Raw genomic sequence first — 20,060 nt, 5'->3', positions numbered from 1 at the left:
AAATATTGCAAAGTAATATACCAGGTACTGAAAGGTTTTGTAATTGTAAGCCTTGGTTAACAAAAGCAATGTTTGATAGTGTGTTTGTAAATTCTGTATGCAGCAAACACAGCTACAGTAAAGATTAACAACATGCAAGCTCCCTTTCTGAATATTCACTCCAATTATAGCGGTTAGCTTTAGCTCAGAACATGTAGCCTTCTTTTACTCAATAGTGTTTCCATATATTATATCTGCAATTGCTTCTGAAGTCACCTGGATCAGGATAAATTGGTGTGCTTTCAAACAGAACCGTGGTGCCTGCATTGCAGAGGGGCCCATATACAACATAGCTGTGTCCTGTGATCCAGCCAATATCAGCCACACAGCCAAAAACATCGCCTTGCTTGTAATCAAATACATACTGCAAAGATGAACAAAAAAGCAATCAGGATAAGTTTATGTATTCATTTTTGACAGATGTTTCTGGCTTTTTTCAAATCAGTTACATAATACACCCCCATGTGGTGAAAAAAATGGAACAGATATAGATATCAGTCACTTAATTTCTCCATCCTACAGATTCATGGTTGGAATATTTATGCAATTAACCAAGCACAGATAAATTACATGGTTTCTACTAGCAGTTACTACTGCTATGGACTACTGTAATTTCAAAAACAGTTTTCCCCTCCATAATAGCAATAAACTCATTGGAGACATGGCTCAGTGGTAGATGATCAGTAGCACAGCATCTGATTTACATGCATAACATTCCAGGTATAAACCCCAGCATCTGTATTTAAAAGGATTAGGTAGCAAAAAGACCCTGGAAACAAGACTGACCTTGAAAAACCAAAGGTCTGGCTCATGTGCATGCATGCATTCATGTGTATGTGTTTAGCCAACCAAATAAATTACTTCACCTGTACGTGGAAAGGAAAGGTCCCCTGTGCAAGCACCAGTTGTTTCCGACTCTGGGGTGACGTTGCTTTCACGTTTTCACGGCAGACTTTTTACGGGGTGGTTTGCCATTGCCTTCCCCAGTCATCTACACTTCCCCCCCCAGCAAGCTGGGTACTCATTTTATTGACCTCGGAAGGATGGAAGGCTGAGTCATCTGTACTTCCATCTGTCTAATTAAGCTATTTTTTGTGAGACTGGTATATCTGCATCACCATCTCTGCCTGCTGTTAAAGTGAAACTTCTAAGGCAGCACCCTAACCCATGATTCTAGGATCAGCTTCACAGGTTCACTATGTAAATACAGAATCTGGTGTCTGGTGCACTTTTAGTACTGAGAATGTCAGATTCTGGTACACATCTGCATTTGAATGACTGCCTCCTTCCATATGCCCCTGTGTGCCAACTATGGTCATCAGGCAGCCAGCCATCTGTTGATTATACCACCACTTAGGGTAGCCCATCTGGCAATGACTACAGTCTGAGCCTTTTCCATCATGGCTCTGTGGAATGGACAAGGGGGCCCCTCTTTGGAGATCTTCAAGAGGTGCTACAGTCGCATTATGGCAGTGATGGTTCCCTGGTTATCTCTGCAGCCCTCGGAGGCTGTGTGTGCTGTGAGTCTATCTGTGTGGGCCGTTGATGGCACGGCAGAGGTCTGTTGCCAGTGACGCTTTTCATTAGGCTGGTTGACAGAGAGGACACAGAAGAGTTGGAGATGTGTCTGTTTCTGAGGTAAGACTGTTTTGGTGGTTTGCTCAACATTTCCAGGCCTTCAATAGTCCCGGGCAGGGGAATCAGCCAATGGGTGGCCAGAGACGCTGAGTAACCCATGATGGGCCAATTATTTGTCAAGTGCATGAAATGCACCCATTAGCCAATGGGTGAGCTCAGTTTGGCCACCACCATAGGGAATTATTATCTATGATTTTTGGTTTTAAACTGAACATTTTTCTATTATTGTAAACTGCCTTGAAAGGCACAATAGAAATGTTTAAATAAATCAGCTGTACATATAGCCTTAGCCTTGACCTGGATAGCCCAGGCTAGCCCAATCTCAACACATCTCAGACGCTAAGCAGGGTTATCTCTGGTTGGTATTTTGATGAGAGACTACCAAAGAAGTCCAGAGTTGCTACGTAGAGACAGGACATGGCAAACCACCTCTGAACTTTAAAAAAAAATTAAAGTTATTTCCATTTACAAAAATGAAAACATAAAATCTAAACTATAATTATATTCAGAATCACACGCTTATATAGAACTTAAATTTGCATTTAATATTTCACCTCTATTTAGATATCTTTATTCTATCTTTCCCATCTATCTTCATATCTATTAACATTTTATTATAAACACATATTATATAACTCCTATCAGTCTCTGTTTTTAATTTTGTTCTTGATTTTCAGCTATATAATTGAACACTTTCCATTTTTCATGAAATTCTAAAGTCAGTTTATAAGGTATAAAATATGTTAATTTTGCCATTGTCACATGTTCATTTAATTTATCCATTCCTTCAGGTCTGGCCATTTAACTGCCTTCCATTTTGCTGCAAATATTACTATTGCTGCCATCATCATGCACTTAAATAATTCACTGTGTATTTTTGTAATATTACTTGGTAAGATATTTAATAACGTATTTTCAGATCCACTGAAAACTTAAGTTTTAATATCTTTTGCATTTCATGTATCACAAGCCAATATTTTCTAGCTTTCTTTCATGTTCACCATGTGATAAAATGTTGCATCTGAGTTTTTACATTTCCAGCACTTGTCATTATAATCTTTATTTATTTTTGCTGTATTTTAGGAGTAATATATTAGCTAAAGAACATTTTATATCAGTTCTCCCTTAATATTTGACATTCAGTAAACTTTATTTCCTTAGTCCATGGATTTTCTCACTCTCATGTTTATATTTTCTCCAAAATGTTGCATCCATTTTATCATACAGTTTTTACTTGCTCCGTTTTATAAATTTTGTAAATGTTTCCAAATAGGTTTCTTAAATCTCCCATGATTAATTGTGCAAAATTTGTTTTCTTTTCACTTCCTTCTTTTGCTCTTTTTTCTTTCAGTTTGGATACCATCTGATGGTATAACAACCATATCTTGAACTGCTTGCCAGGATTTTATTTTTCCTTGTTTATTTATTATATATTCATAAGTTATATGGTCAGATTTCTTTCTTGTACTATTACCACAGTAAATGTCAACTGGATACGTTAATGACAAGGCTGGCAGACTTATTCTACTTCTAACATTGAAACCACATTCTTAATAGACAATCTCTCAAAATATGACTACCATCTTGTGTTTGAATTTTTAATGATTTCTTAGTCCATAAGTAATTATGCATTCCTTCTTTAACATCAATTATCCCCAATTTAACATTCCTTTGATTTGAATTTGTAATTCAGTCCGACACCCAGGCTACTGCAGCTGCTTGGCGATATAGTTTGATATTTGGAACAGCTAAACTGCCTCTTTTTTCCCCATCCTGTAATGCTTTAAATATTATTCTTGTTGTTTGGTCCATACAAAGTTGTGTATAATTTTCTGCCATTTTTTAGGATCTTTTGATCTATATGAATTGTTAACATTTGAAATTTTAAAAATTTATAAAATATTCATTTTAACTGCAGAAATCCTTCCTAGCCATGACATTTTCAATCTTTCCCACCTTTGTACATTTTCAATAATGCATGCCGAATCTTTTTTGTAATTGTCTTTTAGAAGATTATCAATTTTTCCTAACATATATTCTCAAAATATTTTGTTGATTTTTTACATAACACCATGTTCTGTTATTTTTTCTATCTCTTCTGTTGCTTTGTTTGCTGATGGTACCATTATCTCTGTCTTCCTTTCATTCAATTATAGCTGGAATAAGTTCTAATCTAATTATTTGTTACATATGTATATTTAAGAGAAATATTTGTTTTTGTTACTTATATAATGCCATCATCCACATAACTTTTCATCCTGTATTCTTCTTTATCCCAGAAATCCTGACATCTTTTCTAATTTTTATAGTTAATACTTCCATTGCCAAAATAAATAGTAGTGGTGATACTAGACAACCTCCACCTCTGAACTTCTCTTGCTTTGAAAACCCTACAGGGTTACTATAAGTCAGCTGTGACTTGATGGCAGGAAAAAAAGCCATACAGCTTTCCCTTCCTGGAGTAGGGCAATGGACTGTTGCCAACAGACAATTAGTCAAAATATTACAAAATATGAAAAAGTTCAGGAACTAATTGGCTCATATGTTTTTCATAAATGACTAAAGGCAATTAATCATTAATACAGCCCCTGTGTTCTTTTCAGCTTGATTAGCCACAGACAGCCAACACATATACAAATATAAACAGCAGCAGCATGTTTAAAATCAATAAAGGTTCCTGTGTCCTTATCATAGGGAAGGACTTCCTCTGCTTGAGACACTGACAGCACACAAGCTACAGGAACACAACCACAGAGACTATATTTTATTGCAATCGAGTCCCATAGTAACCCTGTAGGGTTTTCAAGAAAATATATGTTCAGAGGTGTTGTGCCACTGCATGCCTATGAGTATCAACCCTAGACTTCCTTGGTGGTCTCCCATCCAAGTACTAACTAGAGCTGACTGTGCTAACCTTCCTAGACCTGACAAGATCAAGCTAGCCTGCACTATCCAGTTCAGGGGTTTTGCACTATTAAGGTAGTTTTATGGTAGCTCAGAAAGACACTTAAGGCTACCAGGACAAAAATAAAATAAAATGTTGAGTAGCTAAATTACCTATATTCTGCCATCATGTACAACAAGGGCACAATAAGGCTGGACCAAGTGTCAACAGTGGATTGAGCAGAACTCTCCTGAGAATTGTATAAGAGATAGGTCACAGAGGAAGAAGAGAGGCACTAAGGTTGTACGTTCTGGTTTAGGAAATTCCTCGAGATTTGGAGAGCAGCCTTAGAAGGGTGGAGTAACTTTGGGGAGGGACCTCAGCCATAAAGTGACATAGATTCCACCCTCAAAAGCAGCCATTTTCTCCAGAAAAACTGATCTCTATAGTCTGGAACTGCAATACCAGGAAATCTCCAGGCCTGGAGGATGGCAATCCTTGAGGCACTACAGAAGCAACTGGAAGACAGTTGGGAAGCAAATGATCTTCAGGAGGAGGAAGAAGAAAACAAAGCTACCAGTGGAGGACTTTGAAGAGATGGTGAGTGAGAAGGAGAAGTCACTATTTAAAATGAGAAAAACCACAGATAGGCCAGGAAGAGAGCTTGAGCTGCATCTGTGTGAAGGGACTGGAAGAAGGGCTACAGGTGCCAACCTCCACATGGGGCCTGGAGATGCTCTTCAAGCTAAATCTCTTGGGGAAAAGGCAGATTTGAAGGGTGGGCTAAGTGGCATTATACCCTGTTGAGGTTCCTCCCTAAACCATGCCCTCCCCAACCTCCACCCAAATCTCCAGGAATTTCCTAACACAGAGTTGGCAACCCTAAGAATGCCTCACCAGGATCAGAAGGAATACTTTTAAGGATTCCGAGACAGTTCTTCATCAGCATCAACAGGAAGTTCTCAGGCCAAACAAGCCATCATCCATCAGTAAGCCTATAAAGTACTGACTGGGGTATACAGTATGTCACAGAAATGAGTACACCCCCTCACATTTTGTAAATATTTAAGTATATCTTTTCATGTGACAACACTGAAGAAATGACACTTGGCTACAATGTAAAGTAATGAGTCTACAGCTTGTATAAATGTCCTGTCCCCTCAAAATTACGCAACACACAGCCATTAATGTCTAAACTGCTGGCAACAAAAGTGAGTACACCCCTAAGTGGTAATGTCCAAATAGGGCCCAAAGTGTCATTATTTTGTGTGGCCACCATTATTTTCCAGTACTGCTTTAACCCTCTTGGGCATAGAGTTCACCAGAGCTTCACAGGTTGCCACTGGAGTCCTCTTCCACTCCTCCATGACGACGTCACGTAGCTGGTGGATGTTAGAGACCTTGTGTACCTCTACCTTCCATTTCAGGATGCCCCACAGATGCTCAATAGGGTTTAGGTCTGGAGACATTCTTGGCCAGTCCATCACCTTTACCCTCAGCTTCTTTAGCAAGGCAGTGGTCATTTTGGAGGTGTGTTTGGGGTCGTTATCATGTTGGAATACTGCCCTGCGGCCCGGGCTCCAAAGGGAGGGGATCATGCTCTGCTTCAGTATCTCACAGTACATGTTGGCATTCATGGTTCCCTCAATGAACTGTAGTTCCCCAGAGCCGGCAGCACTCATGCAGCCCCAGACCATTGACATTCCCACCACCATGCTTGACTGTAGGGAAGACACACTTGTCTTTGTACTCCTCACCTGGTTACCGCCACACACGCTTGACACCATCTGAACCAAATACGTTTATCTTGGTCTCATCAGACCACAGGACATGGTTCAAGAAATCCATGTCCTTAATCTGCTTGTCTGCAGCAAACTGTTTGCAGGCTTTCTTGTGCATTGTCTTTAGAAGAGGCTTCCTTCTGGGACAACAGCCCTGCAGACCAGTTTGATGCAGCGTGTGGCGTATGGTCTGAGCACTGTCAGGCTGACCCCCCATCCCTTCAACCTCTGTAGCAATGTCATGGTCTGGGGCTGCATGACATCTTCATGGAGGAGTGGAAGAGGACTTCAGTGGCAGCCTGTGTAGCTCTGGTGAACTCTATGACCAAGAGGGTTAATAATAATAATAATAATAAGTTTTTATTTATACCCCGCCCTCCCCGCCAAAGCAGGCTCAGGGTGGCTTACAAGGCATGATATAAAATATTATGGTATAACAATAAAACAAAATAATACAATCAATAAACAGAGCAATATAAATTATACAATATATAAATTAACATTAAAATCATTAATCTAAAAACAGTATAAAGGTGCTACAGTCGCAGTATATACAATATGGCTTGATGATAATTCCAGGTTCATCTTAAAAAACTAGTTGGAAGAGGGCGGTTTTGCAAGCCCTACGGAACTGATTAAGATCCCGTAGGGCCCGCACCTCTTCTGGTAGCTGATTCCACCATTGGGGTGCCTTTATAGAGAAGGCCTGCTCCCTGGTTGTTTTTAATTTGGCCTCCTTGGGCCCAGGGATTTCCAAGAGATTTTGTGAGCTGGAACGCAGTGCTCTCTGGGGAACATATGGAAAGAGGAGGTCCCTGAGGTAGGCAGGTCCTCGGCCATATAGGGCTTTAAAGGTGATAACCAGCACCTTGTAACGAACTCGGTAGACAATTGGCAGCCAGTGCAGTTCCCGCAGCCTAGACCGCACATGTTCCCACCGAGGTAGTCCCACTAGCAGTCTGGCGGCTACATTCTGCACTAGCTGCAGTTTCCGAGTTCGGTACAGGGGCAGCCCCATGTAGAGGGCGTTACAGTAGTCTAGCCTCGAGGTGACCGTCGCATGGATCACTGTTGCCAGGTCGCGGCATTCCAGAAAGGGGGCCAACTGCCTCGCCCGCCTAAGATGGAAGAAGGCGGATTTGGCAGTGGCTGCTATCTGGGTCTCCATTGTCAAGGAAGACTCCAGCAGCACTCCCAAGCTCCTGACCTCGCGCACTGGTGCCAATGGCGCCCCGTCAAAAGCTGAAAGGGAGATCCCTCCTTTCGGACCGCTGCGACCTAGACAAAGGACCTCTGTCTTCGCTGGATTCAATTTCAGCCCGCTCAGTTTAATCCAATCAGCCACGGCTTGCAACGCCTGGTCCAGATTTACAGGGACGTCACCAGTTCGGCCGCCCATCAATAGATAGAGCTGGATGTCATCAGCATACTGGTGACAACCCAGCCCATACCTCCAGGCAATCTGGGCAAGGGGGCGCATATAGGTGTTAAATAACATCGGGGAGAGAACTGCCCCCTGGGGCACCCCACAATTAAGTAGGTGCCTCTGTGACAGCTCACTCCCAATCGCCACCCTTTGTCCCCGCCCTTCAAGGAAAGAGGAAAGCCACTGTAAGGCTAACCCCTGAATCCCTGCGTCGGCGAGGCGGCGGGTCAGCAGCTGGTGATTGACCATATCAAATGCTGCCGATAGATCTAACAGCAGCAATACCGCCACACTGCCTCGATCCAGATGTCGCCGGAAATCATCCATGAAAGCGACCAACACTGTCTCCGTCCCGTGGCCCGGGCGGAAGCCGGATGGAAAAGGATCTAAGGTGGAAGCGTCATCCAGAAAACTCTGCAACTGCAACGCCACAGCCCTCTCAATAACTTTGCCCAAAAAGGGCAAGTTTGAGACCGGCCAGTAATGCGCCAATTCGGCTGGATCTGATGTAGCCTTTTTCAGGAGGGGGCAGACCACTGCCTCTTTCAAAGGGGTTGGAAAAAAGACCCTCCAAAAGAGATCTATTTATGATGTCTAGGACATCTTAGCTCCTCCTGGCAAGCTTTAATTAGCTAGGAGGGGCATGGGTCCAGATCACAAGTTGTTGGGCATGCAGCAGAGAGGATTCTGTCAACTTCCTCCAAGCTGAGGGGGCATGATCCAGGATCAAACCAGAAGACAAGCACGGAGCCTTGAGTTTACATACTGTATCCAACATGGCAAGGCAGTCATGGTGGAGTGATTGGACTTTGTCTGCAAAAAATTTCGCAAAAGCCTCACAGCCTGTCTTTAATTCCTTAACGTTTGGTTTGCCTTGTGGCAATGTAGTGAGATTCTGAATTATCCTAAACAATTGTGCCAGGCGCGAATTTGCAGACGCAATCTTAGTCGCAAAGTACGTTTTCTTTGCAGCCTTGACTGCCATCTTATAGGACCTCATAAATTCCCTATAAGATGCTCCAGTCGCTTCTTCGCGAGTACGCTGCCATCGCCTCTCTAGCCGTCTGAGGCCCTGTTTCAGCTGGCGTAATTCCGGGTTATGCCACAAAGCTAGCCTAGTCCGACATCGCAGAGGGCGTCGAGGTGCGATCTCATCGATGGCCCTAGAGAGCTGGCTATTCCAGGTCTCAGTCAGGCCATCAAGAGAATCGCCAGAGGGCCAGGGATCCTGTAGAGCCATCTGGAACCGTTCCAGGTCCATTTGGCTCCACGGGCGAGCCATAATACGCTCATCGCCTAAGCAGGTTTGGAGTGGAACGTCCATACGAGCCCTAAGAGCAAGGTGGTCCGACCATGGCACCGCTTCTGTGGTTACATCGCTTACCATAACTCCGGCTGCAAAGATCAAGTCTAACATGTGCCTAGCCTGGTGAGTGGGGGTTGCAACAAATTAAGAGAGTCCCAGTGTCACCATGGATGACACTAGGTCCGTTGCCCGATTAGAGGCCGGGTCATCAGCATAGACGTTGAAGTCACCCAGGATCACCAGCCTTGGGTGCTCCAACGCCCAGCCTGCCACGGCCTTGAGCAGGGATGGTAAGGCGTTGGCTGGTGCGCTAGGCAAACGGTACACCAGCCAAATCTCCAACCCCTCTCCAACCTCCCACGCCAGACCCGCACATTCAATGCCCTCGATCTTTGGAGCCGGGAGCACCCTGAAGGAGTAAGCCTCACGTATGAACGCCACTCCTCCCCCCCCCCCCCGCCGCCCGTTGGTCTGCGATTGGTGAAAGACTGAGTAACCCGGGAGAGCTGTTTGAGAGAGGGCCACTGAATCTCCCTCTCGTACCCAGGTCTCGGTCACGCAAGCCAGGTCCATGTCCTGCTCGAGTAAAAATTCTTGAAGAACAGAGGTCTTATTATTAATGGACCTGGCATTGCATAACACCAACGACGGAGGCGGGTCATTTGACCTGACCCTACTATCTGTCACCCTTGGGATGGGACGCAGACTGGAAGGTGATCGAACCCTAAGTGGTCTCGGTCCCCTTCCCTTATATCGTTGTCTGTTCCCACCGCCATACCTCCCCCTCCCCAAGAGCACTGAAATCCCTAGGCCAGTCATCCCGTTAGTGGTGATAGTTATTGTCACAGCCACCACCACTAGTGCCTATTAGCACTACCCTAGAATACTCCCCAGTCCACTCCGCCCCACCAATCCCAATTTCCAAATCAACCCGATTAAACCCGCCCCATAGTCTCCTTTATATTAATTGGTAAAAAACACGTATTTTAAGTCTAATGGCAATAAATAAATGTAATCCCACCCTGATAACCCCCTCAATTAATTTGCCAAAAAATTTTTTATAAATCAGACCCAATCAATATAACAATAACTAATCAAACAAGTTAATTGACTAAAATTTGTAGTATAAAATGGTAGAACGTAAGTGGATGGAGGTAGAATGTTGTAAAGGAAAGTGCTGTCATGCTAGTCTGTGCAAGGTCTTCTAAAGTTGGATAAAGTGCGGAGTAAAGTGCTGGATAGACAAAGTGCAGAGTCAGGTGCAGGCGTCGAAATTGTATCACGTTGTGTGCAATACTGGGGCAGTGGTCGCACATCTGGGTGTAAGATAATACATGTTGAGAGAAAATATGGAAAATAATGGTGGCCACACAAAATATTGACAATTTGGGCATTATCACTATTGACAAAATATTTGGACATTATCACTTAGGGGTGTACTCACTTTTGTTGCCAGCAGTTTAGATATTAATGGCTGTGTGCTGCGTAATTTTGAGGGGACAGCACATTTACACTCATAGAATCATAGAGTTGGAAGGAACCTCTAGGATCATCTAGTCCAACTCCCTGTACAATGCAGGAAACTCAAACACCTCCCCCTACATTCATAGGATCTTCATTGCTGTCAGATGGCCATCTAGCCTCTGTTAAAAAACCTCCAAGGAAGGAGAGCCCACCACCTCCTGAGGAAGCCTGTACCACTGAGGAATCGCTCTAACGATCAGGAAGTTCTTCCTAATGTTGAGCCGGAAACTCTTTTGATTTAATTTCAACCCACTGGTTCTGGTCCTACCTTCCGGGGCCACAGAAACCAATTTCACACCATCTTCTATATGACAGCCCTTCAAGTACTTGAAGATAGTGATCATATCACTCACCTCCTCTCCAGGCTAAACATGCCCAGCTCCTGCAACCTTTCCTCATAGGACTTGGTCTCCAGACCCCTCACCATCTTTGTTGCCGGCCTCTGGATCCGTTCCAGCTTGTCTACATCCTTCTTAAATTGTGGTGCCCAAAACTGAACACAATACTCCAGGTGAGGTCTTACCAGAGCAGAGTAAAGCGATACCATCACATCACGTGATCTGGACACTATACTTCTGTTGATACAGCCCAAAATTGTTTTTGCCTTTTTAGCCCCCGCATCACACTGTTGACTCATGTTCAGCGTATGATCCACTAAGACCCCTAGATCCTTTTCTCACATACTACTGCTAAGACAAGTCTCCCCCATCCTACAACCATGCATTGGATTTTTCCTACCCAAACGCAGAACTTTACATTTATCCCCGCTAAAATTCATTTTATTGATTTTAGCCCAGTTTTCCAGCCTGTCAAGGTTATCCTGTATCCTGCTTCTGTCTTCTTCTGTGTTTGCAACTAGGGATGTGCATTCGGTTCGGCCAAGCTGTATTTACAGCCGAATCAGTGTTGATTCGGCCGCATACGGAATAGCCTGCAGCCGACTTCCATAAGAGCCCATTATACAGCAGCCGAATAGACTCGCTGTGTATTTACGAATAGCTATTCGTAAGCAGCACACGCGGCTGTCAATTCAAAAGGCGGCAATTAGCTTCTGGAGCTTCAAAGGAGCTGCTTTCTTTGGCGCCTTTAGTGGCGAACAGGGAGGGGGGGAGGGGGAAGAGGAGCCCCAGCAGCCAATCCAAAGCATGCATTTGCAAAATGCATTGTAAATGCATGCTTTGCAGGGCTGTTGTTGTGTACTGTGTAGCTGATGGCCCAGCCATCAGCTACATTGTTATTTTGATCTTTTGCTTACTTGGGTATCCAAGTAAGCAATGTTCTCTGGCCAATCAGAGAGAGCAGTGCTATTTTTTGAAATTGCTCTCTGTAGGGCCAGAGAACCTTTTTAAGGAGTCTTCCTGCATTGCTGTGTTGGTGTATGTGGTGTGAGTTGGTGTGAGAGAGATTGTGCTGTGTGCTGCTGCCTTTGGCTTTAGCTCCTGCCTGCTGCTGTCTCACTGCCTTACCAGAGACCTCCCTGGACTCAGAGAAGACAAGGTAAGAGTTTTGGGGTTCTTGTTTTAGTTTTTGTTGGTAAAAGGACTAGAGTCCCTTTACTTGTTCAGATTTGGGTGGGTGAGTAGCCTATTTGGGGTTGGGGGTTAGGTTCTGCTGGGGGTGTGGGCCTGGGGTGGGGGTTTTTTGCTAATTTGCCCATATCTTAATTTAGTGAGAGGACTTTTTAAAGTGCAGTGCCCTTTTACTTCTCCTGATTTGGGTGGCTTGGATTTCTTGCGGTTAGGGTGAAGGGTTTTTTTTGGGGGGGGGGGGAGTTCCTGTATTATTAAAAGTTGAGTTTTTTACTGTTTCATTGTTTGATTTGTTGCTGCTGTGTTGTTTTGCTGCTGTGTTACTTTTATCTTCAGGTTATTGGGGGGGGTGCTGTTTGGCCTAATTTTCTTGTTGGTGAAAAGGCCACTTTTTTAACACTTGGCCTTTTGTGATTCTGCTGGTTTTGTTTTGGTTTTTTAAATTGCCTCTGGTTGGTGTGGGGGTTGGTGAGGGTGTGTGTGGGCTGGGTCACTTTCTTGTTTTTATAGAGTAGGTTGTGTGTGTTCTGTGGCAGGGAAGCTGGCACCTGGGTGAGAGACCCAGAAGCAGCAGGTTTGTTGTGGTTGACCAGCTCTCCCCGTGTTGTTTGGGGCAGGGCTGGAGAGCTGGCATCTGTAGATTGTGTGTTCTGTGGCAGGGAAGCTGGCACCTGGGTGAGAGACCCAGAAGCAGCAGGTTTGTTGTGGTTGACCAGCTCTCCCCGTGTTGTTTGGGGCAGGGCTGGAGAGCTGGCATCTGTAGATTGTGTGTTCTGTGGCAGGGAAGCTGGCACCTGGGTGAGAGACCCAGAAGCAGCAGGTTTGTTGTGGTTGACCAGCTCTCCCCGTGTTGTTTGGGGCAGGGCTGGAGAGCTGGCATCTGTAGATTGTGTGTTCTGTGGCAGGGAAGCTGGCACCTGGGTGAGAGACCCAGAACCAGTAGGTTTGTTGTGGTTGGCCAGGTCTCCCCGTGTTGTTTGGGGCAGGGCTGGAGAGCTGGCATCTGGGTTTGCTGCAGCCAGGTCTGCAGAGCAGACCTTGAGCAGATTGTGTTTTGTGTGGCAGTGATGTTACAACTTACAACTGGGTTTTATATTGCTTCCAGGCCTGCCCTGCAGGGTTAGAGTAGATAGAGGGATGTAGTGCATGTGGGTCCTATAGAGATTCTCTGATGTGGTTAGGTTTGGCTTTGGGTGCCCCAGGAATTGGACCCCCTGGTCCAATTTTTTTTTGGCCTTGTGGGTTTTGTGTGGGACAGTGCCCTGAAGCTGCACAGCAGTTTGGTGGGCTCTCCTCAAAACCCCCTGTTCCCCAGAGCCACTTTTCCCACGACAATTACAGTGAGGAAGTGGCTAATTGGGCTTTCCCCATCATTGTTAGCAATGGGCCTTTTGGGGAGCCCAAAGACAGGGACCCCCTGGCCCAATCATTTTGCGACTTGGGGGGGTTGGAGGGGAGAGTCCCCTGCAGGTCCCCTGCAAATTTGGGGGCTCTCCCTCAAACCCCCTGCCCCCCAGTAGCCTCTAATTATGCCCTATGTTGCCATTGATTTCAATGGCCCATAGGGTATAATGATGGAATAGGGGCACCCTCTTTGGGTGCCCCTGGAATGGGATCCCCTGGCCCAATCTTTTTGGGACTTGGGGGGCTTGGAGGGGAGAGTCCCCTGCAGGTCCCCTGCAAATTTGGGGGCTCTATCTCAAACCCCCTCCCCTCCATGCGGCTTCAAATATACCCTATTTGCCATTGATTTCAATGGCCCATAGGGTATAATAGGGCCGTATATTCGGTAATAGCCGTGCATCTACCGTATATGCGGCTATTCCGAATACGGTATTCATTAGTGCATGGGGAATCCGAATTTTTTTTCCCCGTGTACTTCCGAATCCGTGTAATTCCGAATTTTTTTTTTTTGCACATCCCTATTTGCAACCCCTCCCAATTTAGTATCATCTGCAAATTTAATAAGCATTCCCTCTATTCCATCCAAATCACTGATAAAGATGTTGAACAAACAAGTCCCAGGACAGATCCTTGAGGCACTCCACTTGTCACTCCTCTCCAAGAGGATGAGGAACCATTCACAAGCACTCTTTGGGTGTGATCTGTCAACCAGTTACAGATCCACTTAACAGTAACAGGATCCAAACCACATTTTACCAACTTGTCAACAAGGATAGTATGTGGAACTTTATCAAAAGCCTTACTGAAATCAAGATAAACTATGTCTACAGCATTCCCCTGATCCAGCAAGGTAGTCACTTTCTCAAAAAAAGAGATCAGGTTAGTCTGACATGACTTGTTCTTGAGAAAATCATGCTGACTCTTAGTAATCACAACCATTCTTTCTAAATATTTTGTTCTAAAACTTTTCCAGGTATAGACGTCAATCTGATGGGTTGGTAGTCACCCGGATCATATTTTTCCCCCTTCTTGAAGATGGGGACAACATTTTCCTGCCTCCAATCTTCTGGCACCTCTCCTGTTCTCCAAGAATTCTCAAAAATAATGGCCAGAGGCTCAGAAATTACATTCGCAAGCTCTTTTAGAACCCTTGGATGCAATTCATCTGGCCCTGAGGACTTAGTTTCATTTAAAGAAACTAGGTGTTTATGTACTACCCCTATGCTGATCCTAGGTTGAAACTTCATACCCTCCTTATATGTTCTGTTTTTGCCATGTTGAGCACCGTTTCCCTCAGAAGAGAAGACTGAGGAAAAGTAGGAATTGAGCAGTTCCGCCCTCTCTTCATTACCTGTTACAATTTCACTTTCTTGCCCTCGCAATGAGCCTACTATGTCCTATTATACACTGTTATACAAGCTGCAGACTCACAGCTTTACATTGTCGCCAAGTGTCATTTCTTCAGTGTTGTCACATGAAAAGATATACTTAAATATTTACAAAATGTGAGGGGGTGTACTCACTTCTGTGACGTACTGTAAAAGCAGGAAAATCAGGTCTTTTTTATTTGATGAGGGACAATGACTATTAGAGATTCATCTTGGTTACAACTGCTTACTGAGGGACAGTGTGACATGTACATTTGATTTGCAGTTGTTTAAAATAAGTATTTTTCTATTTGACCCTTTTTTTTTATTTCCAGGGGGCCTGACTGACAACCTAATGGAGCCTTCAAATCACTGGAGTCTTATCAAATCATCATATTAAAAAAAGGTAGTATCCTGTGCAAGCACCAATTATTTCTGACTCTGTGGTGACATTGTATCACATTTTCACGGCAGACTTTTTTTACAGGGTGATTTGCCATTACCTTCCCCAGTCATCTACACTTTACCCCAGCAAGCTGGGTACTTATTTTACTGACCTTGGAAGATGGAAGGCTGAGTCAACCTTGAGCCGGCTACCTGAACCCAGCTTCTGCCAGGATCAAACTCAGGTCGTGAGCAGAGCTTGGACTGCAATACTGCAACTTACCACTCTATGCCACGGGGCTCTTTAAATAATCACATAGCATATACCAAAGCATATACATCTCTATTATCCCCTCTTTATAAGTTAGATAAAAGAAATTATAGCAAATGACTAGCATCTTAAATAGCAATAAATTTTACAGAGTGTGATGAGTTGAACGAGTAGACTCTGTCACCTCAATCTTACTCAAAGTCAAACACACCAAATAAAGTTTGGAACACATATAACTTGTACTTCTTTCATCCCTCTCCCCCCCTCCCTCCCTGTCTCTCTGGTTCTCTTCCAGGACAAAGCTCACACCTAAATCTCAGCTGACTTTCAGAACAGCAAAAGAACAAAGCAAAATAAGGATGCTCTTGCATCTGATAATCATTTTCAATAATAAAACACCATTTAGACAGATCCAGGTGGGCAGCCATGTTGGTATGAAGCAGCAGAACATAGAGTCCAATGGCACTTTTAAGACCAACAAGGTTTTATTCAGGGTGTGAGCTTTCAAGTGCACACACATTTTATCAGACAGGATGGAATGAGACTTACCAGTCCATATGTATATGGCAGAAGTTGAACAGCAAATTAGCATTCAAGCATATAATATAATGAAATGTTTTAACAGATGCAAACAGGAATAACAAGCTAAGCTTATAAGATCATCGTTTAGATCAATTCTAGGAAAAAATATAAATGTGTCAGATGTGTCCATTATGGAGTGTTAAGAGTAATTACCTGCCCCTGTTGTCATGCTTCATCCATCTTGAATGGAGATGGATGGAGCATGACAACAAGGTCAGATGAATGCCTACACAAGAAGACTGCATTCTTGCATGGAGAACTAGAAGAGGACATTTACATGCAACATCCTCCTGGGTTTATAGAACAAGGCAAAGAACGACTTGTATGCAAACTTCAGAAAAATATCTGGCCTCAAGCAGATTGCTAGAGCTTGGAACTAGAAACTGAATGAGATGCTACTTCAAGCAATCTTCAAGAAAAATTAATCTGATTGCTGCCTGTACACCAAGCACAAGGATGGCAAGTGGAAGAAATCAAGCAACTACGCAACATCATGCACTACCTGGGCATTCAAATACAGAGAGAGGAAGATGGAAGCTTTCTTATTACCCAAGAGTAAAAGATCAAAGAACTGATAAAGAACCTGAGAATGAAAGATGCCTATTCTGCACCAACTCCGATGGAAGTAAGCTACATAAAACAACAAGATGATATCAGGAGCTACCTAACAACAGGTATTGTGAAGCACTAGGTAAGCTTCTCTATATTAGCATATTGACTAGGCTAGATGTTAGCACTGCAGTATGATTACTATGCAGAAAGACTGCATCACCAACAAAGACTGGAATGCAATTCAGAGACTTGTAAGACATCTAAAGCAGGGGTGTCGAACTCATTCGTTATGAGGGCCGGATCTGACATAAATGAGACCCTGTTGGGCCGGGCCATGTCAGGTTGGGCTGAGCCATATTGAGCCAGGCCATGTGTGTACCTATTTAAAATTAGGCAGCAGAGATACAAACTTTATAAAGGACACAAACACATTTAAATATATATTTTAAAAAAACTTAAAACATGCTTAAAATGATAGCACTCATTGGTCTCCTATGGGATCCAGGGAACTGGGCAAAGGAAGTTGTGGCCCTTTCCTTCCTTCCCCAGGGGCCCATGGGGGGAAGGAGCCTCAGCCAATAGAAGAAAGAGAGGCTTGACTTAGTAATCTGCTGTACGAATAAGCAAGTCTTGAAAAGCAAACTGTTATGCAGAATGAAGCAAGATATAGGGAGAAGGAAGCAGATGACAGCCAGTTGCTCAGGGACCTGATAGGAGCCCTCCGGGGGCCTGATTCGGCTCCTGGACTGCATGTTTGACACCCTTGACATAAAGGGTACTGCACACTTTAAGCCTAAGTGGCATATGTAGACATTGACTGGGGAGAAGACATGGAAAGAAGAAAATCCACCAGTGTTCACATAGTTTTCTATGGAGGGGGAGTTATAAGCTGGTCAAGTAAGAAGCTAGATATAGCTGCAGTATCTACCACTGAAGCTGAACAGGGCTGCCAAGAAATACAGTGGCCACATCAGCTACTGATAGATCTAGGTATAGATGTATGTACCACAACCCATATAATCCATGAAGACAACCAACGTTGCATTTATCTGTCTGAACAAGATGTGAATGTGCGTACCAATCATAGTGGCATAAAGTATCACCGTGAGAAAGCTGCAAAAAGAAGAAATTATCAAGCTGGCCTACTGCCCCCCAAAAGAAATTATTGTAGATGTTCTCATTAAGCCACTCCCTAGAATTTGCTTTGAATCTCTAAGAAAGATGACTCTTGTAGGCTGAGTCACAAGACTTCGAGAGGGGGGGTTGGAAGTAAAAGACTTTGTGGTGACTCTTAGACTTCAGAGGGGGGCTACAGAGAGTTGAGACATAGACAGACCAGGACCCTAATCATCCTTCCCTTTTACTGCTCTGATGCTATCCTTTTGATGTGTAGATTGCTACTCTAAGGGAATCTTCCTTCCAGCCTGACACCTTTTCTCCACATTATGCCACACTTTTCCATCTTGACACCATGAAGGCGGTACAAGCTTCCCACATCTCCATCCATCTTAGCTAGTTAGACTAGATTAGAATCTTGTCTCTACTCTATCCTATCTACAATGGAGTTCCTTACAATAAAGGACTCATACTGGCTTTTGCAAAGATAAAGAGGCTTCATCTATAACTTTGTTTCTTCTCAGCACACTACCAGATTGAAGGCTACCAGAGAACGAGCCTTCTCTATTGCTGCCCCCCACTTGATGGAACCAACTCCCTGATGTTAGAGCCTTGCGGGACCTTGCCCAATTCCGCAAGGCTTGTAAAACAACACTTTTTCGAATGGCCTTCAACTAAAGTACAGAGCTGCTTAACATCATGGTATGGAACTTAGCACCAAAACTGTTTTTAAAATCTGTTCAATATTTAAAGTGTAATTGTTAATTTTAATTGATCTTACCGTAATTGTTTTTATTGCTTCATGGTTTTATTGTTTTATTGTGGATATTTAATGATGTTGTTAGCCACCCTGAGCCTGCTTCAGCTGGGAGGGCAGGATATAAATGCAAAAAATAAATAAACAAACAAACAAACCAGATCAACTGTGCTGCATTGTGTGCCTTGAGCACTCTGCTAACCCAGTAAAATCCTTCAGAAAACACCCATTGGTCTTTCCTTGTAGATATGATTATTCAATACCTTGTGTGTTAAAGCAACATAAAGCAGATAGCCAGCCTGGGTGTGAACAATCCCTTTAGGTTTCCCTGTGCTTCCTGAGGTATAAAGCATAAAAAGCACGTCTTCACTGTCCATGATTTCAGGGGGGCAAACTGAGGACTCCTTGGCCATCTCCTAAAAAAGAAAAAAAAAGTATATAAAGCACTTTTTCCATTTTAATTGTCTTAGAATTAAAGCAATGTCTAGGTTCAGAGTTACAGTTTCATTTCTTGTGCCAATACAGTGGTAAAAACAAACCAACTATGGTATGCTACTATGCTGACAGTTCCCAGTTTCCTCAGACCCAGCTAAATCCAAGCTACCACTGCTGCTGTCCCAAGCTGGCTCAGTGATGTTGAAAGCTTCCATCCAAGAGCCATAAATTTGCTGGATGGAAATTGCTACAAGCATTGAGCCCAGATATGCTTATGGTTTACTAGGACTTGACCAGCTGCACTGTTGTTGGAGGGGAATGTGGCCAAGCCCATCTCATACCAGAGCTCAGGGCAGTTACTTGTAATTTCATAAGTGTCCTGTAAAACGTTTTTAACCAAAGCCTAGGATAATACTCCAATTGCTTTAATTTACTCAAAAGAACAAGACCCCAGCTATGAAGAAGATAAGATATTGGATTTATATCCCACCCTATACCCTGAATCTCAGAGTGGTTACAATCTCCTTTACCTTCCCCTCCCCATACAACAAGCACCCTGTGAGGTAGGTAGGGCTGAGAGAGCTCTTACAGCAGCTGCCCTTTCAAGGACAACTCCTATGAGAGCTATGGCTGACCCAAGGCCATTTCAGCAGGTGCATGTGGAGGATTGGGGAATCAACCCCAGTTCTCCCAGATAAGAGTCTGTGCACTTAACCACTACACCAAACTGGCTCTATGAAGGCAAAACAAACAATATGCAAGCTCTGAAAAACAGACACCACCTGTTCTCCTTTAGATTTAAATGAAATACAGGTGTTAACTTCTATAAATGTTTGCCTCTGTCCAGAACACATTCAATTTGCAGTCTCCATAGTCACATTTCCTGTGAGATATGACAAATGTTTCCATGACCTCTTGAACTTTTTATGTGTAAATGCCTTATATGATTGATCAAATGACCATAATAAAGAATGACGGACAGATAGATAACAGCCATTTTTTATTCACAACAGATAAAGGAACATTCACAGCTGGCTTGATAGGGAGCAGTTTACCAGCTACCTC

The 20,060-nt window shown here is 43.6% G+C and overlaps 1 protein-coding gene across 1 annotated transcript in view; it reads right to left on the bottom strand.

The window, feature by feature from the left end:
- Positions 1-20,060, bottom strand: part of ACSS1 (acyl-CoA synthetase short chain family member 1) — a 94,276-nt gene that overhangs the window by 38,319 nt on the left and 35,897 nt on the right. The window contains exons 5-6 of the mRNA XM_060248854.1: positions 18,824-18,976; positions 256-403 (exon numbers count right to left, since the gene is read on the bottom strand). Coding sequence (XP_060104837.1) covers positions 256-403; positions 18,824-18,976 — 301 coding nt within the window. The remainder of the gene's footprint in view (positions 1-255; positions 404-18,823; positions 18,977-20,060) is intronic.

This window comes from Heteronotia binoei, chromosome 1 (assembly GCF_032191835.1).
Source record: "Heteronotia binoei isolate CCM8104 ecotype False Entrance Well chromosome 1, APGP_CSIRO_Hbin_v1, whole genome shotgun sequence".
NCBI classification, from domain to species: domain Eukaryota; kingdom Metazoa; phylum Chordata; class Lepidosauria; order Squamata; family Gekkonidae; genus Heteronotia; species Heteronotia binoei.
Note: the sequence above shows the minus strand (reverse complement) of the source record. Positions and strands in the feature narration are given on the sequence as shown.